General features: G+C 38.7%; 1 protein-coding gene across 9 annotated transcripts in view; it reads left to right on the top strand.

Annotated features, from left to right (window-relative positions):
• The window catches only part of COBL (cordon-bleu WH2 repeat protein), a 159,210-nt gene that overhangs the window by 110,082 nt on the left and 21,887 nt on the right, over nt 1-27,241 (top strand). For 6 of the 9 annotated variants that reach the window (XM_062569625.1, XM_062569623.1, XM_062569624.1 and 3 more), the window contains 2 exons: nt 266-436; nt 23,827-24,136. In XM_062569625.1, the coding sequence (XP_062425609.1) occupies nt 266-436; nt 23,827-24,136 (481 nt within the window). Of the gene's footprint in view, nt 1-265; nt 437-4,251; nt 5,649-23,826; nt 24,137-27,241 lie in introns of those variants that run through there. The other 3 variants (XM_062569629.1, XM_062569628.1, XM_062569626.1) reach the window with 2 other exon arrangements.

Genomic DNA, 27,241 nt, shown 5'->3' with positions numbered 1-27,241 from the left:
GTCCTTATATTTAATGAAACACTGGTGAAGATTTTGGTTATTTGTTGCGATATAATTGTATGTTCTGGACCTGATTCTGAACCCATGGCCATCATCATCTCCTCCTCGCATATTTATATTGGGGTAAATGAGAGGAGAATTAGATCTGAAGAGACTTGGGGTGCGGGTAAGGGAAAAACCAATGCATGATTAAGAAATAACGACAGACAGGCAATCATTACCTTGGCAATGAGAAGTAACTTGAAGTCAATTGATCCCCCTGTAGGTGATGGACGGCAGGTGCCACCAAAGCCTCCTAGAGGCACCCCGCGTGGTCCACCCCAGTTAGAGATCCCCCCGCCCCCACCTTACCCTCCTCCTGACACAGACAGTACGGATCCAGCAGTTTCTTACAGAGAAGCAGATGTTACAGCAGCAACAGAGCTGGTACCTAAACGTATGTTATGGAATATATGTATTTACGTCTCATCTCTTCTGATGGTTACTCTCAGGGGGTAACTTTTCCAGACTTTCCTCTCTGCTCTGTAGGCATACATGTCTGTTTTTCCCCCTGCTTTTCTAGCCTGTCCTCTTTTGAAGTGCACAATGCAGTGTAACTAATTAATATAACATAAATGAAGCACGTGTTTGGAGAGTTTTGCTGATGATGCCTGGCCATTTTGTAGAAACATTTAAAAACAACCATCAAGCCATGTGATTTTGTGCAGCTGGAAGCAAAACTTTGTTGTTACATATTGATTCACGGTGTTTGGTTTTTTTTCTGTCTCTCCCCAGAAATTCCTTTGAGAGCCAATAGGTCTATCAGTTTAGGTTGCAAACAGCAGGGTGCCTCCCTTCAGGAAAATGGAGCCATTTACACCAGCTGTATATTGTTAAAGGCCTTCTTGCCTTAATGGGTGCATCTTCCTTGCCATCCCTGCATAGTCCTTTGTGTGCTCTTCCCCTCAGGGCATAAGTGTTATCAGGCAAAGAAATATGATAGTTTCCACATCTGTGTGTATTTCTGAAAAGTATATTTTCATGCTGCTTTCTTGTGCTTGTCCACTGACTGCCTTTAAATTTTTGTATACAGTCCAAGTCTTTGATCATGTCGGATACTCCTTGTGGGCTTGCCCTGCGCGCCCACGTGGCTCCTGTAAAGGTGGCGAGGCTCTGCACGTTACAGCATCTGGTGGACGTGCTTATCGGAAGGTTAGAAGAGAGCATGACTCCAAACGTAGGACAGTGAAACATCTCCATTAACCGTTAATTTGACAAAAGTCTTTTCCAGGACATTTTCTTCACAAAGATTATTCTGCAGATAGCTCTTGCTTTGATATGCTAATGTTAGTGTGTTTGAATATCAGCTAAATCCAAAGCATTAGTTTTCAGTCTATGCCGAGGAGATGCAGACTGACAAGTTTTATGGTGAGGAGAGAAGGAAATTGAGGCGATCCATGCTAACTGAAAACCTAAAGCTTATTGAAGATTAACTGTTTCGATCTTACCAGCATATGCACAGAAATCATGTCATAGTTGGAATATTTTCTTTATTATTTGTTTCCATCAGGTTGCCTACAATGTTTTCTTTATTAAAAATCTGTTGTGGCCTTCCTTGCATTAGTATTTCTACTTCTTTTGAGTATCTACCATTACAATATTTAGCAATACTTTCCTGATCCACCTTAGTGATCAAATACACTTTAATCAATGCAGTTGTGATTTTATCAGCCAGATCATTTGCTCTTCAAACAAACAAAATATCCTAGCCAAAATGATTTGATTAAGCTTGTACATGGGAACATTACATGAGCTTTTATTATTCTCAGCTTACTGAGACCTAAGGGATAATGCTTACTGGATATTTTAGAGATGTAAAGCATGGAGAGCATTTGAGAGACTTAGTGTTGGAAAGGGACACAGAAAAATTCTTAATTATGCTCTGCTTTACCGAGATACATTATGTTTGCTGTGTGTGTAGATTTACCCATGAGAGAAAGCAGAACACATGACAAATGCTAATTATTATTGCCTAATGCCATTCTGAAAGGTGCTTATTGAATGGTCACGACTGAGTGGTATAAGAACAGTTTTGCAATGAGGTTTTTTATTGCCTGAGAATGCCCCTAGCACTGCAAATAGGACTTTGGCAGTAGATTCAAAGAACAAAGTTTTCAGTCCTCCTAACTCTAACCACAGAAACTGTGTTTTCTCATAGAACAGGTGGGAAGGAGAATAAGCTGCTGATGCCAGATATTGATGAAAGGCATATTTGTTCTGAAATCGCTCTAAAAACAGGTTTCCCTGATGAGGATTGCGGTCGTCTTTTGCTGAGTAGGCGAATTTCAGCACCAGTTTGTCTTTCACGAGATTGCGATTCAGATTTCCATTCAGAAATTAAAGTTCTGTGATCGTGTGGGGTTGGAATTCCTGCCCTATATGATCTACCACTGTTAGTGAGACCCGTGCCCCACCTCTCACTCCTTCCCAGTGAGGACACAGTTGTCCCATTGTGCTCGGAGAAACTCATGTTGAGGAATCCTCATTTCATAGACGATGGTGGTAATCACTCTTCACGGAGTTTTCCAAACTTAGGCAGAGCACAAGTCATTCGTGAATAGGACCTTTAGTAGGATATTTGAGCTTTCATGGCTGTAATGGTAAGAGTCGCTCCTTCAAACAAGAGTGCAATTGTTCCTTGTGGTTTTTGCTCTTTAATCTCTATATTCTCATTAAATGAGCTTTCCTGTTAATTTTTGTTCCAGTAGACCCTTAGCTGCCTGTTGTGTGCATGTCTAAAATGATGTGTTTATGGGATCCTTTCTCCTTTCTTGTCTTACTAATCAGATTATTCACGGCTTGTGATTTTAAGATTGATTGCACTTTGGTAGTACAGAAATGGAGATCGTCACCTCTGTTGCACAGAGTTTACTTATGTCACATAGATCACAAAGGTCTCAATAAATAAGTCGATAGTGAGCTCTGTACTACTTAAAGCAGTTAACGAACATGTTAGCAATACCTAGAGGAGCAATTAAACATGCTATCTTGAAATGCTTACAAGTACATCATTAGAATAGATTTTTTTTCTCCTATGAACCTCTGCTATTAGCCTCTTTTTTGCTTATTATGAACTATCTGGTAGCAATGCAGTATGAAATTGAAAAGCTAATTGAAAAAGAATAATTCACCTTCTGGTAGAGTGAGATCCTGAGGTTAAATCCCCTAAATCCACTTCACTCTTGTAAAGTACTAGTAAAGTCAAAGTTTCCGTTGTGTAAAGGTTTGGTGATTAATTGATTTTTAAATTTCTGAGAGTGTTCTGTTAAAAAAAAAATCATAATTTGAATCTGTCTTTGTTTTAATAATAAAACAATCAATCATCACTTAACCAGAGAGTTTGAAGGGGAAGGAGTGTGTGTAAGTGTTTTCCAGTTCCTTTGTATAGATAACATTTATACTCCTAGCTGATGGGTAACTCAAGGTTCATTTTAAGGAACAGAAAGAATAGAAAGGAGTCTTGTCTCCATATTCAATTTTTAATATTTTGTATGATATCAGTGATACAGTAATGGGTAGTACAGCTCATGTGACAAAGGCCCTGAGAGTTCTGCAAACAATTTGATCATATTTTTTCAGAGACTATACATCTATCTAGTCTTGCACGTTTGTTAGGGACAGTCTAAATTTAAACAAAAATAGGTAAAGAAACTCAGAGAGGAAACCGCGTCCTCCTAGATGTGGTTTTAAATTGAGAACTGCAGGCTACTGAGGAGAGAATTTTGCTTGCTTATCGTAACGCAGTGCTACAGAAGGCAGCCATCAAACAACCCAGCCTTTTCTTTCTTAGACATGGTCTTCAGAGTGTGAAAACCTGCAAATGTGCCTTTGGAGGCTCACACCACCACCATTTCTCCTCTTCATAAAGCCTCATCTGAGGGCAGAAGATGAAGTTCAGTCTCCCATCATCATCTGCCATGTACCTTCTAGGGTATTAATATTCAGTCCAAGTAAAGCTGAATTCGTAGACATACTGAATATCAAGAGGTGTTATGGTGCTGCAATCAAGTTAGCTTATACGTGAAGCCAGGAAGTCAGTCTCATAGAGTGAGGGGAAGCTATGGGATTATAAAATGCCTCTAAATTTCAAGACATATGCATGTACCTCCTTTGGAAATCTCGTTCTTTAAGGTTACTGAGCATGCTAGCCAGTCTGCTGCTTTGTCTGCACAGTATTTATAATTGTGTCATTTTACTCTTTTTCCCCAACAGTTTATTGTTGTGCATCATTCCCTTCATATACCAAGCGCGTCTGACAGACCTTGCCTCTTCCTATGACCTTCATACCTCTGCACCTCCTGTTGCTTCTGCTATCCTGATTCTTTCTTTCTTCCCTGCTGAAAAAGAACCTTTTTTTTTTTCTTCTGACTGGGATTTTTGGCTTCCTTTCTTTTCAAACTTGCACATTTTCTTTTAATTACTATTGATTATCATTTTGGCTATGGTTCACATTCATTTGAGAGAAATGTTCCCCAGAACTGAACGCTGTGTTATAAAATCTGTCAGCCACCTAATGATTATCCATACGTTTGTCTGTTCTTTTTCAAATGGTTCTCTTTATCTTGAGTCACTGTTTAGTTTGATTTGATGTTTCAAAGAGTTTGTGCATGGGGGAAAGTTTCTTACTTTCAGTACTGTCTAAGAATTTTGTGAAAACCTTCTGAAAACATTTTTCTCTTTTCTGTCAGTCCGGGTATATTATTCTATGTTCTCTGATATGTTCTATTTTTTTTTTTTTTTTGCTCATCGCATTTGTTTAGTTATCCTGGAACAGAGCTGGAACTGGGCATGGCCTGGTCAACCTGAAGGGCAAGATTCTTTCTTATACCTTGGCTATCAATCAAAGTAGCGAGAAAGAAAAAGTAGAAATCTAAAGATCTGTCAGATTTATGAGGGGCCTAAAGGTATACTGAAAATCAGTACAACATGCATTGATTCATCAGCTTTACTTCTGCTTTCATAGTGATGCTTACTATGATTAATTTTATCTTGATGCTGGAGACATCCTATGAAAAACAAACTGTGTGTTCTGTTTCTGTAACAAAAGATGCAAATGCTGTTTGCTCAAGATAAATCTTGTTCCACAGGTCTACTTTTTTTCACTTGTAATACAAATATTCAGTGAGTTATAATTAAAATATACCTGCTACAAGATTTTACTTACCTAAAACTTTTTTCATTGAAAAAAGTTCTTCATGTGGAATGGCCCATAAGGCATGCATTTTTAATCATTTTGAATTATAAACGTAGGTTTTATGAGTTGCAGTGGTGCACACACCCAGATCTATTCTGACCTCACACATACCATGATTTAAGACATCTATGTTATTTAAATGAGTGAGTGGCAATACATCATTCTAATTTAAATCATGAAAAATTATTGTTTTACCCTTAAGTGAATAATCATGTGCATCTTGAATCCTTTCCAGGTAGGTAAAGTGGAGAATAAGAAAGCAAAGCATTCCTACAGATAATATGAAACATGAGTAAAGAGAGTTTTGGTGGTTTTTAATACAAATATGACATGTAATTAATAAATTTTAAGTGATGCCTTGGAAAATATACTTACAACCCTAAGGGTCTTCTAATAAAAGTGGAGTAGACTTGAACTTTGTAATAGCTTCTTAAGGTGGGACAATGGTTTTGTTGCAATTCTCTTGTCTTAAAAAAAAAAAAAAAAACAGTAGGAGTTCACAATATGAAAATTAAGAACCTAAGTTACCCATTCTCATTACTCTATTTACATCCTGTTTGTAACTTCATGAAGTTACATGCCCCATGGAGTTAGCACTAGTATAGAACTGGAATAATGAAGTGGTGAAATAAAGGTTTTCGTGTTGAATAGAATATACAAATATGGTATACTGCAAAAGCATTTTTTTACGAATATACCATTGATACCAGTTTAACTCAACGGAAGGCTGAGTTTTCAAATTAGTTGCAGTATGGGTGGAAAAGTTCCCTTGTCTTGAAAGAACACAACCTATGAAAGAACAACACAAACTATGAACCTCTCACATAGCTGAGAAGTTTTCAATGAAAAGCTGTCTATTTCCAGATGGTCCACTAAAACCTTGTATGTTCTACCTGAAAAGTCAAAAAGTTCTTTAAACAGCCATAATTTATTTTCTTTTTGTCTAGAAATGCAAAATTTGCCTCTAAAAATCCTGATGGGAATTACATTTTCTGTGAAACTTCCAGATCGAATACTTGTTGACTCACTTTAGCTAGCCAGCTCTGTCTTTTCTGAGCTTAAAAAAAAATCCCTGATAAGCTAGCTCATATCCTTTTTTTTTTTTTTTTTTTTTTTTTTTTTACAATTTCATCAGTATCAGCACATATATAATATTAAACAGAACTAACGAAAAAATGAACCAACTAAAAACTGCTGTATCTTTATAAGAAATCATCTTAATTATAAGGAATTATTACTTATTCTGTAACAGCAGCATGTTGCTTAAAACCTCACATTACTTTGTACAATGTGGGAGATAGCTTTCAGTGATACTTATTAAATCTGAATCCATTCGATGGAATTGCATAGGTATGCTGTTAATACATGTGAGTGTGAAGGGATAAAGTGTTTAAGCAAAATACAATCATGGGAAGGTGAATTCATGGGAACTTTGGATCATGAGCACCAGCTCAGTGCTGAAATACTCTCACAGAAGCCCTGCTTGCTCTAGGCTTCAGTCTAGGATTTCTAAAATGGCCTTGATTCTGCTCCTGGAAAAGAGTGAGAGTTTTTCCTGTCATTTTAAGCGAGAAGGGGAAATGTCAATTTCGGTATTAGGATAGAATTAAGTTAGCACTGATGAAAATGTACAGAGGTTTGGTTTTACTCCTTGCATTTTATCCATGAATGCAACAGAAATTTGATGAGAATGAGATGGAAAAGTTGATGGCAAACACACTACTATATTGCAATTTTCCACCAAAACGGGCTTACTGGAGTCGGTAAGAAATGCATTTAATTTATCTGCATTTTTCTGTGCTACCAAATAGCATTGCTCACACATTCTGCCTCATGGCAAGATACCTCGAGTGAAGAAGACAAAAGGGAATACTGGAAAATATTATTGAGCCCTTTACAAGGAGGCCTAAATGCTTAGAAAGCTTATTGTAAGTCAAAACAATTCAAGTATCACAACTCCAGGGTCTGTGAAATTCAGTACCCTTAGGAGATAAAGACATATAATTTATGATTAATCCTGCTCTGATACATGTTAAATATCCTCAACTCCTACAAAATCCACTGAAATTATAAACGGATTAAACTTCATGATGGACAAATTTTACATAGTGGCCACGGAAAATATTTCTGTTATTATTCTGACCACCAGAGGGAGCTGATGTTGTCACATAGTTGCAATAGGCCCCAAGTAGGAATATTGCTAAAAATTAGTTTTAAGTTAATAGATGTTGCATTAAAGATTTTTCAGTCTTGAAGAATTTCATAAAATTGGGCATTGGTACTGAATTGTTCTCTTCAGCAAATAAAAGAAAAAATATTTGTTCTTGTTTTTTACCGATTTCATCACAAATAGAAAAACTAAGAGGTAAATCATATTTGCCTGTCATGCTATTTTGATGACTATGTCCAGATTTAAGGTCAAATTTCTTCTGTAGCTATTCTTACAAAAGATGATGGCATGTGTCTCCTCTCACGCTCCAAACACATTGTCTGTATGTTTGCGAGCGTTGTGTCCTAGGCGTGGAAGTTAGCGAATTGAGCTTGCATACGTGTTCAAGAAGTAGTGCATAGCAGCAGGTCCGGTTTAGTGTCAATATAGAAAGAGATGTTCTGCTAGAAAGGTTTATCAGCGTGAGTTTTAGCATTTTAAAAGCATGTGCGGATTATTTTAGTATCCATCCTCTTATACTGACAGATGTCTTCGTTATCAGCAATTCAGTCATTCAGAGACTAAAACTGAGGATGCAGGGGAATCTCCAAATGTCCTTAAATGTCTTTTCTATACATCATGATTTCATTTTTTTTTTTTAGGACTGATCTTTGAGGATTGAAATGAATACTGTCTTTTTCATTGAGAAGCTGAAATTAAATGGAAGGAGGAAATTTTTCTCTTTTTGCTGCTTTTTAACTGGAGCTGGCCATGGGGTTTGGAGTGTTTAAATAAGCGCCAGGCGAGGGTGATGATAGATGATCCAATCAAAGTGATGTGATAAATTGCAAAGGCCTGTGATGCATTTATTTATTAAATATATGCCCAGGCAATCTGTTGTGTGCCCATCATCTGTCCCTAAACTCTGTATATGTAAAATAAATTTTGTGGGCTTGATTCACATATACCTGTTATTCATGTTCACAGCCACTTTAAGGTCTCCTTATGGTTCCCTCTAGGTATAAAGCCCCTCTGTGTGAGAATCGGGCCTCATGTATGTATATAAGACTGCAGTCCTGTCTTCCTCACTTGGCTTCAGGTCACTACCATGACTCTCAATATATATTTAGTACGTGCAGTAGGCACCATTTAACTTTCCAAACTAAAATACATGTTATTTTAGAAGACAGAATGTAACTTATTCCATCCCTCCAAAATTACAGCCATGTTGTTTTCTAATGTCACTGCAAAACTATGAACTCCCCCCTCAGAGACAGTGAGACAAACTTGCAGCCACTGTTTAGACACTGCTTGTTGAGATATCTCGTGTGTAGGATGTGAGCAGGCTCCTGTATAGCACCTGTATGACTAGAGAACTCCACTGTTGAAATTCATAAGAAGTTGACAGAACAAGAAAAATGACAATTTGCAATGTCCTGCTTGTCCAAAAGATCTTATGGACGATAAACCCCACTGTTTTTGCTGGGGCAGAGAAAGGGGAAGGTGAGCCTGCGTTCTTCTGTGTAAGAACTGTCTGCCTTACTATCCATTTGTTGTATATTATCTTATGATGGTCTGATGTCAAGCAGTAAATAACCATTGAAAGGATCCAAGCTAGTGACAAGAGTTGAGTATTTTAGAACATTAAAAAATACAGAATACATACTGACTCCTTTATATATCTTGAATGTACCTTGAACATGGAATTTTGCTGTTCAGTTCCAGTAAGTCAGCCCTAACTTAGGGTTATCCAGTCTCTTTCATTTTCTCATTGAGAAAGGCCTGGAAAAGGAGAGCCAGTCCTTGGTAAAGGTAAGACCACTTGGAAAGGGAGTTTTTTATATTCCCCTCTGCTGCCTGCCACAGTGTTGCTAACAATACCTGGGGCTTTGCAGACTTGGAGGCACAGATCAGGCCTTGTGTAATGGAGGACAGTTCCTTTGAATATAACAAAATATTTTCTGTTTACGATGTGTGTGGGGCTGGACTCCAGTGAATCAAATGTTCCTTCTAATCTCCTGTTCCTAATATTTAACTCTTGACTGGTTATTTACCTACTTTATAAAGTGTGGAATAAACCTTAGCTTCACATTCCCCATCCTGATTAAAGGTAGAGACATTTCTCTTTTAATTTCCTTGGTTTTGCAAGCCAAGCGGTCTGTGGACAAATTGTGAATATTTGTTTGGAGTGAAACTGAGTTCTTCGTTTTCCTCTTCCTCAGTCAAAATAAGAGAAGTTTAACTCCGTGAGCCTTACCTTTAGGCTGTGGTTAGCATGCTGAACAGACCCTGTTGCCCTTGAGCCAGTGGAATTTGGGGAAACTGCTGCGCCCACGAGAGTAGGGAGACTCGTGCTTTATCAGAAACAAGCCGGGCTGAGCAGCGGTTTCCAGCTGCGTGCACGCATGTGGTCTGTGTACGCATGTGGGTTTTGGAACTTCAGACCGAGTTATTTAAACCAAGTTGTGCTTGATTTACACATAATGGGCCAAACCAAACTTGAAGGTTGGCATTTGAAATGGCATGGGAATTTGTAGTGCAAGCTCCTACTGATTCGAAGCGGTCGTTTATACAGACAGCTGCAGAAAGCGAATGATTGAAAATTTTTGTATTCTCTCTTCCAGGTAGGTGATAATACCCATACCAAAGCATTTGCCCATCCTTAGCGGTGCTTGTACTCAGCTTTTCCTATTTCCCTTGCTAAGCCCATAAGCATTCACTAAAATGACTGCTTGCTTTCTCCTGAGAAATTGAGAATTCTGGCCATGCGCATTCACTTCTGGGGCTGAGGAAGCAAAAGGCTGAGAGCAGAGACAGAGTCTCTTTTGTCAGCTCCTTTGTGGATCCCATAATTGGATCTTGGCTTGGAGGAAAGAGTTACTTTCCAACCTAGCTTACCGTAAGCGAAGGTGGGGTGTTAACGGAGGCCAAACAAAAGAAGACAGAGGAAAGAATGAGAAAGGAGGGCTACAGCTGACAAGTATTTTTTCTTGTAAGGCTATTGTGATTAAAAGGTAAAAGTAAAGTTGCTAACAATATGGTAGTTTCTCATAAACAGGGAAGAAACAGTAAGGGAAAATCCACTCGTTTGATAAAGCAAACAAGCAGAAAAGCCCAATTTTTTACATCAATGAAAATTATTGATATCCAATTTTAAAAGCATGTAGGTTGGCAATTTGCTTCTTTTGTCTCCTTTTACTGTTCCTTTCCTCAATTTTTCACTTGACAAGAAGTTAAAAACAAAAGGGAAAAAAAAATTTCAGTTTGTAAAAATATGAAAACTAATTAGAAAATACTTTCAACACTTTTTCGTAATTAAATGAAACAAGCAACCAGCTCTGTTTATAAAGTGTGTGTGTATGTGTAACAGTCAAGACTTGAATATAAAGAATTTAAGAGAAAACAATCTTAACAAAACTTTAAATTTAATGTAAGAATTTTCTTTTATTGTCTTTTTTTTTTTTTTCTCCTAAGCTCAGAAGCTAAATGAACTTGCAGACTAGATACACAGAAAGCCTCAGAATGAGCTGTTGAATACTGCTGAAGGACCAAACTGTATCACTTGCTTGTATTATTAGATGTAAAAACTAAAGACTCTGGACTATTGCAAGAATTCATGGATATGTTGGGTTTATTCTTGAAACCCTTTTTGGGTACTCAATCTTTGGACATCAACAACCAGGAATGTCACAATTCCGTTTTAGCAGAGAAAACTTACCCCTTTCTCCTCCCAAAAAGAAAAGATTCTTTTTTTCTTTTTCCAAAAGAAATCTTACTTCAATTAAATACAGCATGTGTGAACATTTTATTAATTATTTATTATTTGAAAATACATTTAGTTTGAAAACCACTCTCTACTTGCCTTCTGAAAACTAAAACAGTATACTGATTAACTGACCAGTAAGTTGAAGAAGCATAGAACTTTAAGTGCCCAAGCTTTCCAGATGAAAACATTTGGTTTAAAATAAATACAGAAATAAAATAAAAAGCAAGCTTATACTGTAATTTGCTTGTTTGCTCCACTCTCTTCTGGACATGCCCAGCTTCCTCTGTACCTGACAGCTTTCCTGTTCTGTATTCATCAAGCTAATCAGTGTGATTCAGACGTTCCTCAAATGAAATCACTGATCTTCAGCCTCCTCCTACAAAGGATGTAGACTGTAAGAAAAAAAGGCTTTTCTTCACTTTCAAAGTATACAAAATATACATTGCTTGTCCGAATATGCAGCTTTGGCAATGTATTGATTGAATGTTTTCACACACAAAAAATCCTTGCACAGGGAAACTCCTTGTGGTTTTTCCACAGAGTTAAATTGGTACCTGTAAGAAAATTAGCAGACTGAAACCACTGGAGAATAGATGTCTTTAAACTTACTGGATATAATATGAACAGGAATAAGAAACCACCAGCTTGATTCTGTCCCACTCTGATGGGGGCTACCTTAAGGTGAGAGGACAATTTTACACTCTCATGCTGAAATTTTAAGCAATCAGGAGGGTGAAGATGATTGTAAGAAACAGTGGCCAGTCAAATCCGCTTAAAATTTTTCTGAACACAGTGTTTGTGTTTGTGTGAAGTTTTTTGGGGAAATTTTTAATCTGTTCTTTGGCATTTTTGAATGTGTTCAAATGAGCGTTTTTCTTTCATTTTTTTTCATAGAAGCTCTTTTTAATTAGAAAAGGATAAGGAGAAAACAAATGGATGAAGGGAAAAAATCTCCAGAATCTTCACCTTCCTGCTTTTCAAAGCTAAAAAGGATGTTAGGGGTTGGTGATTTTTTTCCTTCTTTTCCTTGTTTTCTTCTTGTCCTATCCCAGCTGCCATCAAGCAGTTCCTTAAGCATTTTTTTAGGACTTCTGCCTTAATGACTCTATTTTATGGTATCTAAAAAACACCATGCTCTAGCTGAAGCTTTCCTACAGTTCATAGCATCTCTCTCTGCAGTATCTCTGGTAGATTATAAAGGGTGAGATTTTCTGGCAGCAGACAGATAGAGTCTCCTTACTCTGTCCTTCTACCTGCTCGTGAAATTTTTGGAACTGAACTTTAAGACTGTTTTCCTTCCTGACTAATTTGGTAGAAATTGGCCAAGAGGTTTAAAAGTTACTGGAGAGTTTAATAGACAGACTCATAAAGTTGCTCACAGTGTGACCTTCTAAACTTACTTTCCCTAGGAACCAAGGCTAAAAAGAAAGAAACTTAAAGACATTTACGATTTTCCCATTGGAAAAATGACCTTTTATGCTGATCCTATTCAGAATTAAGCCCATTAACTTAGGTAAAAGGTTCCCCAAACAAGCTTGTCTGTTTTTAGGGTAGGTTCATACTAAACCTTCAAATTCTAGAAATGGCCCTGCTCCAGCAAAGCACTTAAGCATGCTAAATCAGATACCCCATTATACGGCATGCACGTTATTATTGAATGAACTGTGTAAATTAGAGCCTTAAAATGCTTTACTTGAATTAAAATGCAGACAAATTTTCCCTCTGGGGATTCCTCCCATGCAGGAGATACCTGCAGCTTTGCATTTTAATCAGTGAATGGTCTGATCCTGCTCCCCTTGAAGTCACAGGTAAAGCCCTGTAGAGTCAGTAGAAGCAGGATCTAATGTTGACGAAGCAAAACATGAAAAGAGAAAACTAAGAGAACTTACTCCTGGTGGATGTTCAGGTGAGGACCTGTTTCCAAGGAGCTTTTCTTGCGTCAGATTACTGTTTGAAGATGGCAGTGCCATTAACATTTCATTACTTGCAAGTCGGTAGAAAGCATAACAGCCAATGATCGCTTTTGCATGGTTGCATTTCTCCCTCCCACTATTGCATTTTAGCAGGGGAAAGGAGACACTGGGCAGAGCACAACTGGTGAGATACTGGGGACTGTGGAAGAGTGGGCCCAGGTCAGCACTGGCTGAAGTATTCTTATCTCTCCTTACATCTGAAATGGTCTGATCTAGTCCATGTGCTGTCAAGGAGGACGGGTAGCGTTGGCAGCAGAGCTCTTCTCTGAACAGTCTGTACCCCAAGTATCCAACATCCAGAGCGCTTCAGGGTGCGCTACAAGTAAAGGTAGAGCCAGAATTGGCACTCATGATACCCTGTGTATGAGTCCTATCCTATGCAATGACTTCCTGGTTATGCTTGTGTTACCAGAGAAGTCTTAAGTCTGCCTCTTGCCATCCATCCGTGCAAGCAATAGCTTTAATTGGCTTCTGCAATGTGTCTGCAGCTTCTTGCTGACAGCATAGCCCCAGGGTGCCCAGCAATGGGTTACACAGTGAGCTTGTTTGGTACACACCATCCTGGGTGCCCTCCTGGCACTGGAGCCTAGTCTTCATGGTGACTAGGAAATGTCCTTTGAAAATGGCGTAGATGCCCCTCGAGAGGGGAAGTGGTAAGAGATCTTCAGAGAGTCACTTGGCGTACCCTAGACCTCCGTTTTGATCTCATGACTACAAGAATATTTCTTTCTTTGCTAGGCAGTTTGAAAAGATAAAATATGTTAGTGATGACAGGTGTTGAGGTACTCTAGCAGCATCTGTCCAGATAGATGCTTTCATTTGCGTCATCAGAAGTCTTAAACCATGAGCAATATGATAGCTATCTAGTCTGCATGAGCAGCAAAATGTATAATAATTAAACATAGAAAAGAAGCGTACTTTTCTAGGTTAAAATATTCATATAAATATAACTGCAAAAGTAAACCACAATCCAAAGTATATCTGAAAAGCCTGTTGTTTCAGTTTTGAACAGGAATGTAGGTGTTCTATTAATCAGAAAGTCCTAAAGGGAAAGAGACGGTTAATGTAAATCAAAAGGAGTCAGAATAGAGCTTCGTGTCTTTACAGTGCAGAGAAGTATGAAGATATCCTCATATCTAAATTTGGAGCTAGCTGTTGAAAATCTTTTGTGAAGGTATTTATGTTATTGGTGGTTTGGCTGAAGCATGTTTTGGGCAATTAAATTTAGTTATTTTGTGCCACCCTAATTGTAAGTTAGACAGGTGGTTTTTGCATGAAACATTTAATTTTGTCAGGGCTCTGTCTGACTTCAGATGATACTGAAGAAGATACTATTCGATGCAAAGGTGGAAAGTGGTGTAAGGCAGAATGGTGGGTGGACTGATGGAGGAACTGAAGAGCAGTATCACAGTTCTGAATGGTAAAAAGGTGGGGGGAAATCCCCAACAGCAAAAGTGATAAATTCCCCTTTTGTTAGCCACTGCAGTCCTCTCCAGTCTGGAGTTCACTGTTAACTATTGATATCAGGAAAAACTAGTATTTGTTGCTATTTGTACCTAATAAATATGCTTTGGTAGGAATGTACTAAAAGCATTTTCACTCATTTGTGCAGCAGTGCTCAAAAGATTGGCTTGCATGAGTAAGGCGAGTGTATTTTGTCCCCGTAAGTAGAAAAGAGCTGATCAAAATTTCTACTTATATGCATGTGATTCCTAATGACTTCAGTAATAAATAGATAATTGGAGATTGACCTGATTCTCTTCTACCCTCCCCCACTTTTAGATCATTTTTAATCAGAAATAAATACACCACAGTGAATAGAATGATGCCTTTGTAATACAGAATAATCTCTTTCCCTCCAACCCCCCAACAAGTGTGTATATGTGTGTGTATATATGTATGTGTATCTGGTTTAAGGAGGGGTTTTTGTCTCTTCTTTACTGAATTTGCTGACAGCTAGTCTCTGGGGAAGGAAAGTATAATTACAATGCAAATGTGGTTTATGGTTTTTTTTCTCTCTAGCACAATCTCCAGATTTGTGCTAGAAATATGAAACTGTAGTGATTTTATGAAATTGGTAACAATAGAGAAAAATAGTAAGAAGGAGGATGAATTGACTGAAGCAGAATGCATGGGAGAAAGATGATGAAACTTAAAAAGTTGAGCAAATGGCCTTTTTTCTGTGGTCTTAAAAATCAGCTAATAAAACACTGGTTTATTGCCTACGTGCACTAATCACTTCTGATTTTAATCATTACATTGCATATACTTTTCAAGCGATTTTATCAAGTCTGTAGCCTGTTCTCAAAAGTGGCTCAAGAAAATGGAAGTCACCTTCACAGTCCATTTGATTAGCTTCTGCAGTGTACTTGAATCAAAACCGACCACTTCTATAAAGGATGCAGATTGCCAAAGTTTATCGCTTAAGACTGATAATCACCAGGAAAATTTGGAGAGTGATTTAGTTCTCTCTAGGTTTATTATATAGGGCAGTCCGGTTTTAGATCTAGGTTTTTCCGTCCCACACGGGATTGCAAAGAGCCCTGCTATCAATCACTGCAAGTTACTAGTGTTGCACATGATGATTTATGAAGTGCGAATCTGAAGCCATCTATTACGTATTCCTAAATATATTTCCATGTTATCCTGGTCCTGCAGCCTGTATCGTTGGTTTGCTCATGGTCTTTTGAAACACATTTGTTAGGCTTCTGTTCTCACAACTTAGTAAAGCACCAAGTAGAGCCAGGGAGGTACCTGGTAGGTACTTCTGGGCTCCTGTCAACCTCAGATAGTGAATACCAGGGACTGCTATGAAAGTCTCTCTATCATACTCTATTGTGTATAAGAGGAACTGAATGACTCACACTACTGGCTTTTTTTTAAAAAAAAAAAAATCTGTCCTTCTCCAAGCCAAGTGGCAATGTTGTTCAGTTGATCAAAGGAAAGACCTTTCACAATCAGTCCTTTTCCTATCAAAAAACATCTTCCTGTTTATGTTCCATTTTGGGGAATTGGGATCCATCGTAAGTCTCATCCCCTAGAAAAAGGGAGGCTAGTTACTGGCTACAAGGTAGGGGCATCACAGCCTTCAAAGAATGCTTTTAAACAGGCACAAATCCAGTGAAGAGTAAGGTTCCAGAGAGTGCCAGGAGGAAAAAACAGTTTGGGAAGATTCTAGATCGTATAGACTTTGCAGAGGTCAGAAGTTTTTGAAGGTCACTGAAGAAGGGATTGTGGGAAAGAAATAAGGATAATAAAGCCCCATATGTTAATTTTCCCTTGTTTGGAAAATTCATGTTGCTTTGGTTTGGAAATTCTTGTTTGTTCCCCTGTTTGGCAGCTGAGGAAAATAAAGGTCTGAAATGGGAGAGAATAGCAGCCATTTATTTGAAATTATAGTTTCCTGTAGGAGTCTCTGAAAAGCCAGTAGGCGGACTTATCTGGTGCAGTTCTGAGACTTTGTAACCATTTTCAGGATATGTTTGAAAGGGAAATCAAATGTTCCTGCACAACACTTGACAGTCTTTTGTATATGGGAAAAACAATGAGAGGGACTGGAATACTCTTTAGTTTCTACTCCTTGGTTTTTCATTCCAGCTTGTCTTGTTTTTGACATAGAGAACTTTACTGCTGGAAAAAGCTTTTGCAATGGTTATGGCAGTACGTTTGTATCAACCAACAGCAGATAGGTTTAACCTCAAGAGAAATGCTAACTAGCTCAAATTGGTAAAGTAGGTTAAATCAGTGCACATTGCATTTATTTTTCCTCTGTAGGAGAGTACATACATAAAGCTAGGATAACTGTGGTAGGCTTGAACTTGACTACAGAAACATCAAAGATTTGCAGGATGTATCTAATAATACTCCATATATACATTTCTGACAATATGTCTAGTGAGATATGTCCTTTGTGAGTCTTTTTGTTGTTTGCCAGCTCATAAAGGAAGAGATTTACTCCTGGCTTTAGGTTTTGTGCAATATGGATGGCTGCAATTAAAGAACCTGTTGGCACAAAAACATTAATTGCAGCATAAGGCTAGGAAGGAGCCTGAAAATACCCCATTATGTGAGAGCTGGGAGCCGTATGCATGACTGCATGAGTCAGCAACGCGCCCTGATGGTGATGGAGCTCTAAACACATACTGGACTGCGCTAGTGAGAGCTGTCATGAGGCCACATCTCTGTCTGTTGCCCAAAAGTGGGTTCAGTATTGGGTTCCCTGAAACAGGATGTTGACAAACCAGAGCAGAAGCAGCAGAGTCTGAGATGGTTGTAGCACATGTACACAAAGGTGCTGGGGCAACAGGTCTTATTCAGCCTGCAGAAGAGGAGAGTAAGGAGGATTTATATGCTGTCTGGCATTTAAAGAAAGTGGAAGACAGAGCCAGATTCTTCTCAGAGGTGCCTAGCAAAAAGATAAGAGGCTACAAGTTGCAGCTAGAAAAATTTTAATATGCCTTAAGCAAAAATTACTTATGGGGAGAAACATTAAATATCACCCAGGGATTAGGTCATGATTTTCCGGAAACGTCACCCCAGGGAATAGTTCATGATTTTCCAGTGAGATATGGAATCTCCATGCTTGGAGATTTTCAAAACTCATATGTTCAAGGTCCTCATCAACCCCATCTAAGCTGGAAGTTAATCCTACTTCGAGGAGGAGGTTGAACTAAATGATCTCCAGAGGTTCTTTACAAATTAAAGCATTCTGTGATTCTACAAACTAACTAAACTGAGCCAGCCCTAGACTGCTTGCATCCTCATTTTGGAGGAGAGGGAAGCCTGGTTCATCTCAGCTTTTCCCAGAAGCCTCCAGTTCCTGCAATGCAGTTACAGAAATTGAGATCGAAAGAATGTCTGACCTCGATCTCTTCCTCCCTCACCCCACCGTTATCGTTATTATGTAACAGTGATCGTTTCTTTTATTTTTCTTTCAATTTAAAAAAAAAAAAAAAAAGTCTGCGTGTAGGCTCAGGTATGCTAAGAAACACAGCTATCTTTTCTGAAACTGCTGAATGAAAATACTAGAAAATGACTAGAAAGAAGTCAGCCCATTCAGTCTTGTGCTCTAAATGCTTACTGAATGCTTCTGAATTTTTATCTGTTGCTACGAGTTTTTATTTTGATGAGCAAAATGAGTAAAATGTATCCAGAACACATGGATTTACAAAGTTTTATCTGTGTAAAAACTCTTAGTTTGATCTTGTGTTGTCCATTTTCGTAATTGTTGTTAATTATTGCCATAATAAATGTTTTCTTTTTCCGTTTCTTCAGCAGACTCCTTCCAAGTGTCTGAAAAAAAAATTACGCCTTTAATACTAGTCTTTTGTAGTGATCCAACTTTCATGGCAGATGCAAATAACTAGAGTAGTATTTCTTTCTCTTACTAGCAGTTTTAACTATTGTCAGTAAAATAATTATGTTTTAATATCGAGGTCATAATATTTTTTACAGTGTTATTGTAATAGGCTATTTGAACTACAGCAAAACAGTTTCATGCAGAAAAAAGTGAAACAGGTGATGAAAGAAATCTGAAAATAGTTGCTAACCTCCGAGCAAGAGCTGAAAGAAATTAGAGGAACTCTGGATCTCTAAAACCATTAGAGTCCTAGTTATTCACTATGTAAGGATTAGATCAGATATTGCCTCTTTAAAAAATGCATTAGTATTTGCTGTTTCTGTCATTATTGAATGTGGCAGTTGACAACCAGCAGTGTTGTAAAAATGGAAGGTCTCAGAACTTAGCAAACGGTCATAATTTGCAAAGAATCACAGAATAGCAGAACAGTTGAGGTTGGAAGGGACCTCTGGAGATCATCTAGTCCAACCCCCCTGCTCAAGCAGGGTCACCTGGAGCATGTTAGACAGGGTTGCATCTGGGCAGGTCTTGAGTATCTCCAGAGAAGGACAACCTCCACAACCTCTCTGGGCAGCCTGTTCCAGTGCTCCGTCACTCTCACAGTGAAGAAATTCCCCCTCACGGTCAGGCGGAACTTCCTGTGCTTCAGTTTGTGTCTGCTGCCTCTTGTCCTGTCACATGGGACAACTGAAAAGAGTTTGTCCCCGTCCCCTTGACACCCTCCCTTCAGGTACTTGTACACATTGATCAGATCTCCCCTCAGTCTTCTCTTCCCCAGGCTGAAGAGGCCCAGCTCTCACAGCCGTTCCTCGTAGGGCAGGTGCTCCAGCCCTCTGATCATCTTCGTAGCCCTACACAGGACCTTCTCCAGTAGCTCCACATCTCATTTGTGCTGGGGAGCCCAGAACTAGATGCAGTACTCCAAATGAGGCTTCACCAGGGCTGAGTAGAGGGCTGATCAACCTTGATCTGCTGACGACACTCTTCCAATGGGCCTTGTGCCCATTGGCTTGAGGGAGAACATTGGCTTGGGCTTTAAAAACGTGGACTTCAATTCAGATTTCATAAGTCTGGGTAGGCTATGCATCTTTTGAACACACTAAGTCTGGTTTTGATCTCATTCAAAGTCAATGGTGGTTGTTTTCACAGTAATTAAAGTGAGGATTTTGACTGCAATAGTTGTCACATACTGAATTTAACCTTCATTTCTGAAAGTGTTGATTAGCATTTAAACCAGGTGAGGTTTATCTCTCTACCCATCATTGGCATTCTCTGTGAGTAATGTGTACATACATGCAATATTGAACTGTACGAATGCAGATATGATTCTTCTCAGCGCGGAGTTCAGTGGTGTCTTAATTACGTGCAGCCTATTGAGATTAAAGGGACAAGATCCCTTTTGTGTTAAACAAGAAGCTCACATTCTTTACTGATGAGCTGTTCTCCTCTTTCCCTCTTGATGATCACAGGCAACGTTTCTTAAAAACAAACCCCTCCGCCCCCAAGAAGAAAGCCTTTGTAACTTGTGGTTGACCTAATTGTGCAATGGCAGTGCTCTTACTGCTAAGCAAGGGGGATCTGGGGGATGAAACTAATTTGGGCTTGGCAGATTCTGCAACCTGCTGTATAGTGTAGGTAAGAGAGAGTGTGGGACACTGGTGGGCACTGTCTCATCCCAGTTAGGAGTGAGATGTCCAGCTCAAATTTGAGTATGACTTGGAGACTACAAACCAAGTTGCACTCCCTTTGCAATATAGCACCTGACCTGTAACCAGTGGACTTGGTTACGTGTTACTGAAGGAAGAGCTTGGTATTGTTTGTTTAGAAATAGAGACCAGCTTCTGAGTTACAGCGCTATTTCAGCAATACCTTAGTGTTTTTGTGGCAGTCATTATTCGTGTGTCCAATTCTGAATACTTGTTCAGTATTCTGTCTTACACGGATGTTTTTTGTCTGCATAAGCTCTTGAAGATCCAAGGTCATATCTGAAATCTTCTTAGTGTAATGACAGAGGAGAGAGAGAGACAAATGCTGGGATTCTTCTACCAACAAATAACCTTAGTCAGCTGCCATCATTGGGATCACACTGCGCTCAGTGTGGGGTGTTTTTCTGTTTCTCCTTCTGAAGAAAATTATGCAAAAGTTGTAAGGAAGCATCTCATCTACTGCAATATGTTATGCAGTTCTCTGTGCAAAAATCAGGAAGATATGAAAGTTATTTTCAGGCTCCCAGAGTCAGGACCACTCAATAAGTTGATCTAGGGTTTTTTTCATTCCATGTATCATTACCTGGTAAAATACCTCGTAAAAAAATGGTTGCTCATGCAACCCATCATCTTCAGTTCACACTGGTGGAAAATTATCAAGAATATAGAGGGAAGAATAGTCTTACTTAATCTACCGACGGATGCCTTCACTTTAAAACAATGGTATTTTCTTGCTGCTGTTAGCTGAAACAAGGTTGTTAACATGACATATGACTTTAGGGCTCATGTTTTATTTGTGTGCTGTCATGTTCAGGTGAGTGGTAGTGGAAATCTGCCATTAAATCACTGTACTACTATCACAAAGTAGCTACATATAGTGAACTACTTTTACAAACTGATAGACTTGAAGAGAGGGAGATATTTTGCTGAATAGGTCTGTTGTTGAATAGAAAGATTATTTTCTATCTTGCCATGCTGCAGAACAGAATTGCAGCTTAAGACGTTGAGTAAGGAAGATCTGCCATTGGACTGAATGATGCAGCTAGACAGATCCAGAGGTAATGGATCAGGTCTCAGATAGACCCCAATAATACAAGAATTAGTTTTCATTTTGTTTGTTCTCATATGGGAAGAAGGATGGGCAAAGGTCCTGCAGTTGAGCTTGCTGGATAAAATCAGCAAGAATGTTTTGTTACTGCAGTAGTAGTAGGGTTGTGTGACCAAAAATGACGAAATTTCTGAACAGAAAGATGCAAGTTCTTTTACATGAGAAAATACCTGCAGGCAAGAGAGAAGAGGATCAGGAGGTGGGAGAGACAGTTTGGGAGGAAAAACCTGCCATCCTTGTGTCAGGCACTGGAAGTGGGTAATATGTTACAAAGTGTTGCCCTAGCTATCGTGGGGCTCATTTTAATTGCATCCTGGGGACAGTAGATGTGGCCTTTATTATATAAAGGTCTCTTTGCATCAAGGTATACTGCATTGTGCAGTACTTCAAAGCTTTCCAGGGGCTCTTACTCCCTAAATTGCTTTCTTTGCTGTACCATATCTCACTTTGCTCTGCTTTTAACATATCATAGCTTTTACTAACACTTTGGTGATGTGTTGTTGTTGGGGTTTTTCATTGTTTGTTTCATTGAAAACCAAGCACTATACGCTGTTGTCTATTTGTTTGCTATGTATTTCTGTGGCTGTATATTGCTTTGTGATTGATGTCAAATAATTCTTGTTTTTCCTTGATGTTGGTGTTTTCCTAACTGTTCTTGTCACATGTGTAATACATTCAACGACATATACTTTGTTTTTTTAATTGATATTTTTAGATGGAACGATCTCTTGGATTAAATCTGGAACCTAGAGCTGATGTCGTAGAAAATAAGGTCAAAGAAATCAAGAAACATTCATTCCAAAGACACAATAGAGTCTTTGTATCATCTTCCATCATTAATATTGATGCTTGACAGCACTTAAAACTTTAATCATGATTTGTAACCCTGTGAATTTTATTGCTTCTGCTGTCAGAAATCATTTTCAGCACTTAATGGCATCTTGTAACCTCAGTCAAGGAGAATATTGGCTTGATTTTTATTTTAATTTTACTCAAAGCTTTACTGCTAAAGTACATCTTAAAAAATAATTCTGTGGTGCATCTTTTTTCTCTGGCTTAAAGAAAATCCTTCTGTTTATGCAACATAATACAGGTTTTTTTCTCATTGTTTTCACTGGCCTGTTGATTAATATATACTTCAAAAACTTACACATTCTGACCCTACAAACAGTTAAGTATGCTTACTCATAATCATGCTTGAGATCTGAGACTTCTCCTATAATTAACGTCCACCACAAGTGTTTGCAGGATCAGGCCATAACATATGTTGTTTAATCTTCCTTTTGCTTATTGAGGTTGAAGAAGAGAATGGAACACATACATAACTCCGAATTTAACATTCATATTAGTCTTTATTGATACCTTTCGATCAAAAGAAGTATGTTTGAGCTTAATTCTGTCTTTAGTTCCTCTGAAATTATTGACGTTGCTGGGAGTTGCCCTTTAATGGCGTAATTGCAGGATGGGAGTCCAGGTTTGTACATTTGCAAAGGGAAATAACAAAATTGTATTTTTCCTAAAACCCAATTAGCCAATAGGCACCAAATTAAAACAGAGCATGAAAAAATTTTACTGCTTCTGATCATGTCTCATGACTTGCAACTTTAACAGAGTTAAAGATAAACATGCAAAGGTCATATCCCTTCATCTCCTTCCTTACAAATGACTAAAAAATGCAAAAAGGTTCTGCTTTGTTTAAAGCATCATAATGTCTACTTTTCTATAACACTTTTTAGTTAATTTTGTATGCTTTGCAAAGGAAATGGTTGTTATTCTCCCCACTTAACACAGAGGAAATTGAAGGGTGGTGAAATAGTGACTTGACCAGTAGGCCAGCAGTAGATCTAATTTACCAATTCAGTATCCTAATTGGGAAATGCTGCCCATATTACCTCGTTATAGACTTCTTATCAGAAATGTCGTGATGTATTTGCCAGCATGTAAGAGCAGTAATAAGATTATGTCGTCAGAACGGGTAACAGGAGTGAATTTTTTTGTAGCATATCATTTAAACTTTGGTTTATTGTTGAAGTTGAGTTTTGTTTCCATCTTCATTTTTTTGTTAGTTCTTATTTATCTCATTCCTACCAGTTCTGTTAAATTTACCTTTCTGCCCTTTAATTTGAAGAAGCTGAAAGCTCCCATTTCTCTAGCTCTCCAAGAAGCTGTCCCTGGAGAGTTGTTTCTTCTGAGAAATTAGGAAACAGATTTGATACGAATGTTATAAAACCCCACATTTTACAGGACAGGCAAGGCAAGCCACATTCCTAAAAGCAAAGGAGGACAAAATTTCATCATTTTGCAAATCATCCTTCTCATGTATACACATATTGAGCTCCATCCTACTGTTTCTAAAGGAATTAGTTCATTTTCCTCCAACTACAGAGGCATTTATGTTGTCGAGATATCTGGAACCAATGAAATCAATAGCAAAAGACCCATTGAGTTCAGTGGATTCAGGATCTCTCTATTGGTGGTTTGATTTATTTACTAGTGAGTTTCAGCTAACTTTTTTTGCTATATTTCGTTCAGAGAGCCTTCTGCCTGCACATGATAATGTTTATGTAGTCGATGATGTGGTTCTGGAGCTATCAGAGGTAGAAGAAACAGCATCAGAAAGCAGCTGTTTTGCATCTGAGGACACCACCGAAGACTCAGGTGTCGTGAGCTCCCCATCAGATATTGTATCTTTGGATTCGCAAAATGACAGTATGAAGCTGAGAGACAGGTGGGTCAACGGCCTCATGGACTCTACTGAGGCGGACACGACATATGGCAGAGACACATACCCTGTCAAGACCGCCTACTGTGAGAACATGGGATCCGACAGTGCTCCGGAGAGGTAAAATTTCCCTTTGTAACTAACTCTTTGAGAGTATCTTGTGTGCCCCCTTGTAGGAGGAATCGCTTAAAATCAATTTCTGCTTGCTTCTGCCCTTTCCAGTATGAATGCCAAGCAACTCCTCCCGATGAAAAAGCTCAGTGCCAGATCCCCTCCAGTAGCATACTTGTTGCAACAGGAAAAGGTCACTTTTCTGTTTGAACTTGTGGTTATATTTCTTGCACAAGGCCACTGCCCGCCAGAGTTAATTTCTCCAAGAAGTCTGAAATTAATTAGAGTTTTGTTTATTCTGTAGTATTGTTAGCACGAGGTACTTAAAATTTTCCTGTATGTTGATCTAGAAAAATTACATGCAGGTCAGATTTGGATGCAATCATAAGATGAAAGGAATCAAGACACTTAAAGCTAGGTAGAAAAGGAATTTAGGATTTTATTTGTGTGTGTGCACATATGTTCAACTGATACTAACTTCCACTGCTGTTATATGTATGGTTTTCTTTTCAGCATATTCCCACCCTTTTTTTCCCCCATAAATACTTTGCTGAAGTTTTTGCAAGAAAATACAAGAACTTGGAATTTAACTAGAAACTGCCTGCAAGCACAAGCGACTCTGACACTGTTGGTTTGCCAAAACTCACATAGCCAGTGGCAGGGCTGCAAAGGGAACACAGAATTTATAGGACTTTGCAAATACAAGCTGGCCAAATAGGAAGCTGTGCCTCCAGCACGGAGGGTGGCCTGGTGGTACTGACAGGGATCTACTCTGTGCGATGCTGCAGAGTCATGGGATAGGGGCCAGAAATTCCTCTGAATTCTCAGTTGACACAAAGTCTGTGCTTTCTTGTCTCTCTCCATTCAGCTGCTAATCTGTAGCCCCTTCATAAGAGTATGTATCATGACCTAGTTATTTCCTTCCACATATTTCTGAAGGAGAACTTCATTTTGGATCATGTAGTGGGGGATAAATTAGGCCAAAGTCAGTATTTACCCTATTGGAATGATCTCAGGGCTTTTCTTTTCCCATCAGTGTCAACAGGGACAAGGTCAAGTCTCATTTAGATACTTGCTTAACAATGCATTCTTCCCCGTGGTTTGGCCTTTTACAATTTCTTAGATCCTTCTGGAGTGTCTATATGGAGGCTTATATAGGCTAGACTAATAGAGTAGCTACAACTAACGTTCCAGACCTGATCCAAAAAAAGCAACCTATTAATTTCAGTAGACATAGATCAAGCCTTGTAAGATAATTAAACAATCCCAACTTTCCTCAAAACTGCCAGATCCAAACTGGAAAAAAACCATACACACATCCAGGAAAAATACTAAAAGTTACCATAATGTTCAATAAAGGCATCAAAGCAATACCCAATAAGAACACTCCTAATCAGTGGAAAATATTTTTGACTTGTTCTGTATTTTAGTGCAAAATAAGAGGCCATTAAAACCAAAGCAACACGCTAGCTCTTGAAACTTAGTGTTTTCCACATCTTTCACATCAATGAAAGGTGGGCATTTTTTCCATTGCATTGAGACTTACTTTTGCTGTGCAAACATACAAATTTTTTGATAATAAAATATGCACGGAAGAGACAAAGGGACAATGAGACAAAATACGCTCTTAGCAACTTTGCATGTGACGCTGACTTGGGGGAATGCTTAACAGGCTGGCAGGCAGGACGGCTGTTCAGAGGGATCTTGCTAAACTGGAGGAATGGGTGAAGCACGAGGATCAGCAAAGACGCATGCAAAATCCTGCGTCTGGAACAGAATAATCCCATGCAATGGGATAGGCTGGAGACTGGGTAACTGGGAACAGCTGCCCAAAAACAGAGCTGGGGCTCCTAGTGGGCAGCAAGTTGCCCACTGTGTCCCTCACAGTGAATGTCCAGTTCCAAGTTGGCTGTGCACCCCTAGAGTGACGAAACGTGTGCACAGTGATGAGGGTAACGCGGCATATTGGGCTGCAAGAGCACAGCTGTCACACAAGGGAACTGCCAGAGAGGCTGAGGAATCTCTGAGCTTGGAGATTTTCAGGACTCAACTAGACAAAGCCTTGGACAGGCCCATCTAACCTTGAAAGTGGCCCTGCCTGGAACAGGAGGTTGGACTAGGTGGCCTTCAGGGGTAATTTGTAAACTATTTTTTTTCTGTGATTTTATCATCCTACATACTCTATGTTTATCTCATGTCCCCATAATTAAAGGGGAGAGTTTTTAGGCAGAAATAGGAGGCAGTTGTTGCCATTCAGGGTGTGAGATTATTTTTCATGAACTGTATTATTTTTTTAGGCTCTGGGACAGCAAAATTATATCAGATCAGCTTTATGACATAGTGAAATCGAACATTTGTGATTGATTTTAGTCTTCTGGCAGCAACCATTTAGACTGTCACAGCAGAGATGCTGATAGTATTATCTTTTAAGTGTTTATGTTCTGAATGCGTCAGCAATGTTTGAAACTAAATCCCGTTCCACTCCTAACTTAGGTTTTAAACAAACCCAGCTTTGAAAATTGTACTCTTTTAACTCTTTCTAAGGTCAAATTGCTAAGTTTTCAAAAGCCACTTCCTAAGTGCAGAGGGGAAAAAAACAGGGATTTTTTTAAGCCTATTTGTTTTAGGTAAAATATATTGGTAACAACCTACTTATTTTTAAACTTACTTAAAACCTATGAAAACCTTGTTTTAGTGGGATTTGGATAAGTTAGGAGTACACTTTTGAGTATAGCTAAATCTGGAGAACATCACTTTCAAAAATCTGGAGAGCATCAGCTTCAAAATTTTGCTGTCTTAGCCCCACTAACCCACTGATAAAATCTTTTGGGAGCTCTGAGATTGTAGATAGTTCTTCTGATGAGCAGGGACTACTTTCAGGACTGAACCAGTCTTCTGAATCCCCAGTCAAGTTAAAATGTGATGTTCATGTGAGTAAATGATAATCATGCTCAACAGTTTTAAGTGTGTTTTATAAGCTACAAAATTTCAAGGAAAATTATACATGGAGTTTCATAATTCCCCTTTATATTCTGTCAGTCCACATACTAAGATCAAACTCAATTCTAGAAGGAAGATAAAGATATTTGGAGAAATGTCACGACTGAAGTTAAC

Source organism: Rhea pennata, chromosome 2, assembly GCF_028389875.1.
Source record: "Rhea pennata isolate bPtePen1 chromosome 2, bPtePen1.pri, whole genome shotgun sequence".
Taxonomy (NCBI): Eukaryota; Metazoa; Chordata; class Aves; order Rheiformes; family Rheidae; genus Rhea; species Rhea pennata.
Note: the sequence above shows the minus strand (reverse complement) of the source record. Positions and strands in the feature narration are given on the sequence as shown.